This window comes from Poecilia formosa, unplaced genomic scaffold (genome assembly GCF_000485575.1).
Source record: "Poecilia formosa unplaced genomic scaffold, Poecilia_formosa-5.1.2 Scaffold593, whole genome shotgun sequence".
Classification (NCBI taxonomy): Eukaryota; Metazoa; Chordata; class Actinopteri; order Cyprinodontiformes; family Poeciliidae; genus Poecilia; species Poecilia formosa.
This window is the reverse complement of record NW_006800532.1, coordinates 158,500-167,867: the sequence shown is the minus strand read 5'-3', so window position 1 is coordinate 167,867 and position 9,368 is coordinate 158,500. Positions and strand designations below refer to the sequence as shown.

The following is a 9,368-nucleotide window of genomic DNA, read 5'->3' as shown; positions in this document are numbered from 1 at the left end:
ATAGCAACATGTAGCAACAGCATGTAGCAACACCATATAGCAACATGTAGCAACAGCATGTAGCAACATGTAGCAACACCATGTAGCAACACCATGTAGCAACAGCATATAGCAACACCATGTAGCAACAGCATATAGCAACAGCATATAGGAACATGTAGCAACAGCATGTAGCAACAGCATATAACAACATGTAGCAGCATGTAGCAATAGTTGAGTTTAGTTTGTTTCAGTTCAGTGAACCGGTGACTCGTTCAGATCGGTCCCATCAGTTCGTCTGAAGCATTCTAATTGGTCAGGGGCCTTTATGTGCTTCGTGTGGCTCCGCCCACCAGGTGGAGCCATAAGCACTTACCTCAGTCACGTGACAGGAAGCTATAACTAACCCTGTAACTCACCTGTGCAGGTGTTGTGCTGCAGAATCCAGGCCTGAAGCTCTGCCCCCTGCAGAACCTTCTGGACCGGTCGGACCCCGACCCAATGAACACTCTGGGTCTGGTACCACTGGATCAGGGGACCGAGTCGTTAACGAGCCTCTGTCAGCCATCAGAACCACCCAGTCGGACCAGACCAACATCTACAACATGTAGGACGACCAGAACCGCTGGAGACCAATACGAACCTGGTTCTGTTTGGGTCCACATGGGACTGATCCGACACGGTCAGGCTGAGATGCAGTGTGAGTGTGATGAGTCTGAGGATCGATTTGGACCTCACAGTTCTGGTTCCGCTCCAGCCTGGAGTCCTCCTGTACCGACCAACATTTCCTGTTTGTTGTTTTCAAAATAAAAGTGACTGAAGGTGAATCTGATGTGTTCAGGTGCCTTTCTGAGAATCCGAAAACATGAAATCAGCTGTTCTGGTTCTGATAAACCCAGCTCAACAGAACCTGGTTTGCTTCCTGAGTCCTGATCAGACGTCACCATGGTAACAGAGAGGATAACCTGCTGGGATCAGCAGTAATCAATAACATCTGGATCGATGGAGAATCGGTAACTGTTCATCCAGACGACTTCAGAGGGAATAAAATGCTTTAAAATTGAGACCAATCGGTTGATCGATCGACCGATGCGTGACCGTGACAAATTCAGCTGGACAATAAATTTTGAGACCATAATAACATCAAAGCTGATTAATATTAAAAACCGTTTAATAAACCAAAATAAACAAAAAAAACACCAAAATGGATCAAGAAGTGATTATTTTAGTAATCTATCAATTATTTTGAGGATTGAGTAAAAAACTTTGAAAAAGTGAAATATTAAATCCTTCCTCAGGTGTCTGAGCATCGCTGCAATTTATTTTCTGTAGTTCAGAAAATTAAGTTTTTAAGTCGACTCGGACCAAAATCTGAAATATTTCATGAAAAGCAGGAGGCTCACCGAGAAACGTTTCATCTTCAGTTCAATAAAGTCTCAGTTTAACCAAAGAAGTTTTCATTTCCACTTTGTATTTTCTTTGTATTTTTCATATTGTGTGATTTTGTACACATTATATATGAATATTATTTTATTTTATTATTTTATTAAAAGTAAAGACAAAGCTGGTCATGTGATGTTGGTATGATGTCAGAAACAAACTGGACTGAACACGTTTATGTTGAATAAATTATTTATATTAAGTTATCTGAACAACACGAGCGCCGAGCTGTTCATGCGCCGGTAAACCAGCATCTGTCCTGGAAGCACCTGACCAGGTGCTGATGATGTCACCTCCACCACCTGATGTCCTTGAAGCTCCGCCTCCTCCGTCTGTTGGCTCTGCGACTCCACCCTTGCAGGTGATGAAGGCCTGCCCCTCCACCAGAAGCCCCACCCCTCCAGGTGCTGTCGCTACAGCTAGCAGCTCTATGGGAGTCCCTCTGACCAATCAGAAGCCAGTAATTAATCGTAGCAGCCGCTGCAAGCTCTACAGTTTTTCCCAGAATGCCAAGGGAGGCTAGCCTCTCCGTCCTACCGAGAAGCTCTGGTCAGCGCCGGAGGCTCCGCCCCCTCCTAGGCGGGCTGCAGTAGGACGCAGCCGACGCCAACGCCACCCTCATGACTCGCCATGGGCGCCATGAACACCCAGCGGTTGGTGTCAGGGTTCAACATCTCCACCGAGCTCAGGTTGGACTGGCCGTCGTAGCCGCCCACGGCGTACAGCCGGCCCGCCGTCGACACCAGCGACACACGGCTGCGCCGCGTGTTCATGGCCACCAGGAGGCTCCACTGGCCTGACACGCCGGCCAGCACCTCCACGCCGCTCAGGAAGCCAGAGCCGTCGTAGCCGCCAGCAACGTACATGTGGCTGCCGAGCGCCGCGGCGCCGTGACGGCAGCGCTTGTTGAGCATGGCCGGCGCCGGGTGCCAGCGGTCAGTGTGGTGGTTGTAGTACTCCACCTGCAGGGGGAGGAGTCACACAGGTGAGCCGAGCGGCGGCGACAGCGGCGGCGACAGCGACAGCGGCGCTGAGCGGCGGCGACAGCGGCGCTGAGCGGCGGCACTGACCGTGTTGAAGATCTGCAGGCCGTCATGGCCGCCCGACACGAAGATCCGCCCGTCGAACACGGTGACGCCGGTGGCGCTGCGACTCACGCTCATCTCCGTCACCACGCTCCACCTGAGGAGGAAACATGGTGAGTCACATGACAGGAAGTCGCTACACAGAGGGCTACGGACGCTCCCTGCTGTCTGAGCAGCAGATAGGTGGAGATCAGGTCAACAAGATTCACCTGAACTCAGGTAAGAGAGAGAGACCATCATCATGTTCCTCGCAGATCGCCCACGAAGAAGAACTCACCTGTCGGTTTCTGGAGAGTAACACTCCACAGAGTTCAGAGAGGATTTCCCGTCGTATCCGCCGCAGACGTAGATATGGCCGTCGATGACCACGGTTCCCATGGCGCTGAGGACGGCGGCATCGGGTTATTGACCAGGTTATTGATCGTTCGGTTCCGGTCGTGTACCAGGTGGGCCACTGACCTGCGTTGGCTGTTCATGCTGGACACCTGAGTCCAGCCGTCCGTCTCTGGGTTGTACACCTCCACCGTGCTGAGCCGCGATTGGCCGTCGTATCCGCCGATGGCGTACAGCAGGCCGTTGACGACAGCCACGCCCACTCGACTGCGGGCCGTCCTCATTGGTTGGCAGCGCTCCCAGAAGTTCCCCACCGGATCAAACACCTCCACCAGGTTCAAGGAGTCACCTGCCAAAGGAAGAGGCCACTCAGCTCCACCTGGACTCAGCAGCGCCAGCTCAGGTGAGAGAGGCGGAGCTACCTGAGCTGTTGAGGCCGCCCACGGCGTAGATGAGCCCCGAGACGGAGGTGCAGCACCGCGGCCGCGTCTTGAAGGAGGGCAGGTGAGGGCGGCGTTCCAGGACCAGGTGGAAGTCTTTGGCCTCATCCACCAGGTCCCTGCCAGGAGATCAATACTGATCAATAGACAATCAATAAAGAGAATATCAGAACCAGTCAGAACCAATCAGATCCGATCACAACCCAATCAGAACCTGACTGATGTGAGTCCAGATCTCCTGGACTGTCCCAATGCCTCAGGTGTGCTGCGCCTCACCTGCACCTGTGGCAGCAACGGATCAGCTCGTCCTGCTGGACGCGGTCAGACAGGAAGCGCGGCTGGCAGAGAGGAAGTCGGATCTTGGCCAGCAGCTCCGGCAGCAGAGTCTTCCTCCGGTCCCGGTCGTGGTGGACCCAAGCCAGCGCGGCCTCAAACACCTGCACAGGTAAGGCGGGGCAGTGAGTGTGGCCGGGCAGTGAGTGTGGCGGTGAGCGAGCCGCGGCGGCGCCTCACCTGCTCCTCGGCCTTGACGTTGAGCTCGTCGCAGCCCATCAGCTCCAGAACCTCCTCGGCCCGCAGCGCCAGGAACTCCTCGGACAGCGCCGCCTCCACAAAGTGCCGCTGCAGGAAGCCATTGGCTGCGTCATACAGCGCCGTGCACATCATGGCCTCCGCGAACTGGCGCACGCCCAGGCAGTTCTTGGGGTGCAGCCTGGAACCAGAGGGGACCGGTCGCCACGGAGACGTCAGCTGACATGGCGGCCGTCGTACTGAGCGCGTGCGGAGAAGCTCACCTCTCCTGCAGGAAGGAGCAGCAGGCGTCCTTCACGTTCTGCAGCTGCAGGAAGCTGGAGCCAATCAGCAGCGCCTGGACGTTCTGCTGGTCGATGGCAACGCGACCGCTGTAGGCGAAGTTAATGAGGGCCTCCAGGGCGCTGCGGCACAGACAGCTACTGGTTAGACTGGGAGGGACTGGGAAAACACTGGGAACGGATTGAATGTGTACCTGGGGTCCATGCCCTGCATCAGGATTTCGTCCTGCTTGCGCTCCACCATGTCGTTGGTGAACATGGCGTGGAAATACGGGATGGAGGCGGCCAGGACGATGCGGTGAGCGCTGAACTTATGCTCCCCGACCTGCAGACACGAGCCGGGTCAGAACCAGAACCAACGGACCTCCAGTTTCATTTAACAGCTGTCATCTGATCGATGAAAACTTTTTAGTTGCTAAGCAATAGGTCAGGTAATCCACTTCCTGTCTACCGACAGGTGTAATCACGTGATCTGTCACCTATAATCAATACATGACCCATCAGCTGTTTCTCAATGGTCTGTCCTGTTAGCCAGTTAGCACCCAGTTAGCATTCCAGCAGCTCGGGAGCTAACTGCAGCCTCGCGCATCTCGCTTCTTACCTTGAGGGTGACGTCACACAGCTTGCCTTGACGTCGGATCTCCTCCATCACGACGTAGCCTCTCGCAGGCAGGTCTGGGACGGAGAAGTGGACCAGGTCCTCGAGTTCTTCGCACACGGAATCTCCCATGATGACCTGGAGGCGGACCGAGTCCTGCGAGCCGCCGTACCCACACTTCCGGCGTAGCGGGGCAAGACTTCAAAATAAAAGCTCAGAGCCAGTCTGGTCCGTTTCTACCACTGAAATGTTCTGCTCAGCTCTGGAGGTTCGGTTTATCTGGACTTCATCCCGAACTTGCAGCTCATTACAAATATTCATGTTCTGGTGTTGGGTCTGGTTCTGGTGTTCGGCTTCCTGAAGCATTGAACCGTGTTAGTGTGAAAACTTCCTCCCAGCCGAGGGCGACCCCTGCTGGCCGGAAGGCGAAACTGCAGCCTGGTGCTGCGGTCCATCTTTCTCCTGGTCCGGATGGGTTCTAGTCTGGACAAAACCGCAGGAAGGCAGAGCAGAACCGAATGACCTGGTTCTTCTGAGTCGAGCTTCTCCAAAGAACCCAGAGCAATCCAGATATTAACGCAGATCAGAACCAGATGGGCTCGGTTCTGACCCAAGGCTTCTAACAGTCCTGTTCTCAGTCAGGTTCTGATCCTCTCCTGGTTCTGGAAACACCAGGTCAGCAGGTCTCTGAGGGCCCGATTGTTTCCGACTAGTCCAGAAACACTGAGGCCATCTAGAACTTCATGGACCAGCAGCAGAACCTGTTTTGTCATAAACACAGAACTAGATCAGAACCGGATCTGGGTTTGGACCTGTCATGACGCTGAGCTCCGTTCTGATTCTAGGGAGAACGGACCAGACCAGAACATGTTCTGCAGTTGGTGTGAGATCTTTGGTTCTGACCCAAATTAACTCTGACCTCTCCATCTGCTGATGGCGAACAGAACCTTTCCAGAACCAGTAAAGACGAGCAGCTGGATTCGGTTCTGGAGGCTGATCAGAACTTTGTGGAAGCCCCAATGTTCACCTGGTCCTGCAGAACCTGATCCGGCCCAGGTCCGGTTCCGGAATGATTTTATTCCAGCTTTCTAAAACAGAAAACAAAGACAACAGAAGAACCAGAACCAGCCGCTCCAGAACCGATTTGGTCGGTTAGTGGATCCGGACAGAACCCGGGTCATTATGACGATGCACCGGGACCAGAGGTTTCCCGTCAGGAGCGTTTGGACCGGGTCGACCCAGGTCGGTGGATGGTTCTGATCAGACCGGGTCCGGTGGATCCGGTCCAATCAGCCAATCAGAGAGCAGCTTCACAACATTTAAACAGCTGGAAAACATTTATTCATTTGGACCCGGCCCGGTTCTGTTCGGTTCTGAGAATTCATATCGGGAACGTTCAGGATCGCCCGTCCAGGAGAACCGAGGCCGGTTCCGGTCCGAACCCAGCCGCAGCAGTTCTGTTCGAACCAGAACCACTCGCTCTCCGTTCCCCGACCCGGATGGAGCCAGTTCTGGTCCAGAACCGGATCGACAGAACGTTTGGTTCCGAGAGGAAGCCCGTCTCGGCTCGGCTTGGCCCGACGCAACCTGCAGGAGAAGAAGCGTTTCCATGGAGATGGGCAGGTTCTACGCCGACAGGTCGCTGGTGTCGAAGCGGTCCTGGTCATAGACCTCGGCGGCCACCTTGCGGCCCCCGAACCAGCGGTTGTTGAGCGCCTGGATGGCGCGGTTCCGGTGCGCCGCCTCCGAGAACTCCACGAAGATCTTGACGATGACGTCGGCGTCGTCCTCCTCGCCCTGCCGCTCCTGGTAGATGATGACCCGCCGCACCTGGCCGAACTTCCCGCACTCCTCTGTCACCTCGCCCTCCAGGTCGTCGTCGATGTCCTCGGGGCCCACCATGTTCCTCAGCACCATGACGGTGGACTGGGGGCAGAGGGCAGAGGTCAGAGGTCGGGGCCGAGGCCTCGTTCCAATCGGGTCGGGCTCACCTCCTGCTTGCGGAGCAGCTTCCTCATCACCATGTGGCGAGCGCTGCTGCCGCTGATGCTCATGTGCTCCTGCTCGCTGAGCGGCTCCGACGCCGCCTCCTGCTGTGCCTCCAGCTGAGACTCCGCCTCCTTCCTCCTGGGCTCGGAGCCTGAAGGAGGCGTAGCCAAAACCGGGTTCACAAGCCCCACATGAGGCAGGCCGGGGCGAGCCGGGGTCACGCCTGGAACGGCAGCCGGCGGTTAGCGGCACAGGATGAAGGGAGGACTGAGAGGACTGGCGGGGCCCGCTCACCTGTGATGACTCCCGGTGCCTGGGCGGCCATGACGGCCTGCGGGAGTCCCAGCTGCTGGGAGAGGAGCGCCGGGCTGGCCAAAGGTCCAAGCAGCGAAGCTCCAACCGGATCCTGGCGAACCAGAGAAACACTGAGGCAGTAGGAACACCACTGGCCACGCCCACTGGCCACGCCCACTGGCCACGCCCACTGGCCATGACAGCTAATATTAGCTATAGCGCTCAGGGTAATACCGGGTTCAGCCCCGCTAGGAAGGCTCACCCAGATTTAGTTAAAAGTTTTAACATTTTTAACATGGACTTAGAATATCACAAGAGCCAACGTTAGAAATAAAACATTATAATAAATATATTATCAGTTTACACAGGTGGCAATGACTGTTGTTAATATGTAATTCTTTCACTCTGTCAAAAGTAAGATGGCTCCCAAATCTGCCGTTTTTATTTTGAAGGTTTCCTAAAGCCACGATGTGAGAAAGAAGTGGGAAAACAAGGAGACAGATTCACTGCACAGGATGAATCTAGAATCTCTCTGAATCTGGGGAGGATCTACTGGGGTGGTTAAGGCTCTCATTTGGACAGTTGCCACCCCTGTTACCACCCCAGCTGGCGACAATGAATTCAATAAATAGGGCAAAATGGACATTAAGCACACAAATATCTGTTTTCCAACAACATTGAATGCACCACAATGTAACCTGACATCTACTGCTAAGTAGCGGGAAGCGAGAGAAGGACAGAGAGAGGCAGCAGCATTGATATGTATGGATACAGGCACGTACAGAGGGGGGGCAAGAGGGGGTTGAGCACCTGCCCCTTTTGCTCCTTGCCCCCAAGGATAGAAAACAGCGAGGCCTCAATATATAAACAACCGTTATCGTTTCGTCTTTAGTATTTCTTTTTCATTGGATATTCTTTTAAAAAAATGAACATTCATAATAAGCCATAAAGATATTTTGAGAATTTATATTTCTATGGTTATTTTATGCATTTGACAAGAGATGTCAGTTCTCCTGTAATGCTTGAACATTTTAAACATTCCTCTTATTGATCTAAAGCAATTGTAAAATGTTCGACATTAAACTCAAATCTTCAGATCTCCCTTGATGGAATGAGTTTGACAAAAATTAATTATTTGTTTTAGGTTGTCATATTCATCAGCATCAAAATATTTACCCTGATTTTTCTCCATAAGGCCTGGCTCTGCCACTAGCCCCTGACCTTGTCCCTCCATGGTGTACCTGAGCTGTGATCTTGGCACTGGCAGCAGCTGCAGCCACGGCGGCGGCTGCAGGAAGTCCTCCAGCAGTGGTGGGGGTGAGGAGGGGCATGGGCGGAGTCACAGCCTTCCCCACCCTAAGGTACTGCCCCCCCAGGTCGAACAGGTTCATGGAGGCCACGGCGTCCTGGGCCGACTGAGCCTTGTCGTACTCTGGACACACAGAGGACAAGCTGGTTTCAGACAGCAAGACGCAGCTTGCCGCATCGCGTCCCAGAGGACGCGGTGTGACGCCGACCCCAGAGGACCAGAGCGGTCCCTGACACCTGGCCGGCCTCACCAATGAAGCCGTAGCCTTTGTGTCGCCCGGTGGTGGGCTCGCGGGCCAGCATGCAGGACTTGATCCTGCCGAAGGCCTCGAAGACGCTCTTGATGTCCTCGTCGGAGAGGTCGGGGTGGACGGACGCCACGTAGATCCTGTTGAAGGCCCGCGCTTCCTCCGCCAGCTGGTCGATGATCGGCTGAGCCTGGCCGATGTTGCTGGGCCGGCCGACCTGCAAGACAGCGCGAAGGGATAAGTGGACGGCCGCGGTAACGCAGAGAGATGGTGATGTCACATGATCAACCAGCCCCTCCCGTGGCCTCTCAGCGTTCAGATGAAACTCCACTGGGAACCTCGAACTGAACTGCACTCAGCTCAAATGTTTGGGCTTTGGTACGTTTGCAGCTGACCTGGTTTTCCTGGGCATTACTGGCTTGGAAGCCTGGGTTTCTCTTTTCTAAGGCACCTTAATGTTACTGGTTAACTGGTTAACTGGGTGGTTCCTGTTGGCCCTTTCAATGGTTCACTGAGGGCAACATTTTTTCTTCCCTTTGATTTTATTTTGGGTTGGATTGTAGAACGATCTACAACATGAAACAGGAAATAAAGACCCAGAAAACAAACATATATAATGAAGACAGACAGGAACCGGGCCCACCTTGATGTTCCTCCCTCCCAGAACCACAGAGTTCATCTGTTCAAGAGCCAGCTGGGCCGCTTCAGGAACCTCGTACTCCACGAAGGCAAAACCCTGCAGAGACAGAACTGATCAGGGAACCACAGAGGGAACCAGAGGGAACCAGAGAGAACCAGAGAGGGAACCAGAGAGAGAACCAGAGAGAACCAGAGAGAACCAG

General features: G+C 54.1%; 3 protein-coding genes across 6 annotated transcripts in view; 1 reads left to right on the top strand and 2 right to left on the bottom strand.

Moving 5' to 3' along the window:
- bfsp2 (beaded filament structural protein 2, phakinin) overlaps window positions 1-806 on the top strand; it is a 10,489-nt gene extending 9,683 nt beyond the window's left edge. For 2 of the 3 annotated variants that reach the window (XM_016665525.1, XM_016665524.1), the window contains exon 8: window positions 407-806. In XM_016665525.1, the coding sequence (XP_016521011.1) occupies window positions 407-590 (184 nt within the window). In that variant the 3' untranslated portion in view covers window positions 591-806. The remainder of the gene's footprint in view (window positions 1-406) is intronic. The other variant, XM_016665526.1, reaches the window with a different exon arrangement.
- Window positions 807-1,598: 792 nt separating this feature from the next.
- Window positions 1,599-5,902, bottom strand: klhl18 (kelch-like family member 18). The gene is made up of 10 exons (XM_007541193.2): window positions 4,691-5,902; window positions 4,284-4,414; window positions 4,072-4,212; window positions 3,791-3,989; window positions 3,554-3,714; window positions 3,260-3,396; window positions 2,964-3,186; window positions 2,782-2,886; window positions 2,490-2,601; window positions 1,599-2,381 (listed from the first exon to the last, which is right to left on the bottom strand). Exons 1-10 carry the CDS (start codon window positions 4,817-4,819, stop codon window positions 1,995-1,997), a joined length of 1,725 nt encoding a protein of 574 aa, XP_007541255.1. The 5' UTR covers window positions 4,820-5,902; the 3' UTR covers window positions 1,599-1,994.
- Window positions 5,903-6,005: 103 nt separating this feature from the next.
- The window catches only part of puf60a (poly-U binding splicing factor a), a 22,808-nt gene continuing 19,445 nt past the window's right edge, over window positions 6,006-9,368 (bottom strand). For both annotated transcript variants that reach the window (XM_007541190.2, XM_007541191.2), the window contains exons 6-11: window positions 9,170-9,262; window positions 8,530-8,743; window positions 8,212-8,402; window positions 6,971-7,082; window positions 6,679-6,899; window positions 6,006-6,613 (exon numbers count right to left, since the gene is read on the bottom strand). In XM_007541190.2, coding sequence (XP_007541252.1) covers window positions 6,314-6,613; window positions 6,679-6,899; window positions 6,971-7,082; window positions 8,212-8,402; window positions 8,530-8,743; window positions 9,170-9,262 — 1,131 coding nt within the window. In that variant the 3' untranslated portion in view covers window positions 6,006-6,313. The remainder of the gene's footprint in view (window positions 6,614-6,678; window positions 6,900-6,970; window positions 7,083-8,211; window positions 8,403-8,529; window positions 8,744-9,169; window positions 9,263-9,368) is intronic.

Coding starts and splice junctions, on each gene's coding strand:
- klhl18 (XM_007541193.2), bottom strand. CDS start 4,819: ATGGGAGATTCCGTGTGCGAAGAACTCGAGGACCTGGTCCACTTCTCC. Junction 4,415..4,690: donor TGTGTGACGTCACCCTCAAG/GTAAGAAGCGAG, acceptor TCGTGTCTGCAG/GTCGGGGAGCATAAGTTCAG. Junction 2,602..2,781: donor TACTCTCCAGAAACCGACAG/GTGAGTTCTTCT, acceptor TTTCCTCCTCAG/GTGGAGCGTGGTGACGGAGA.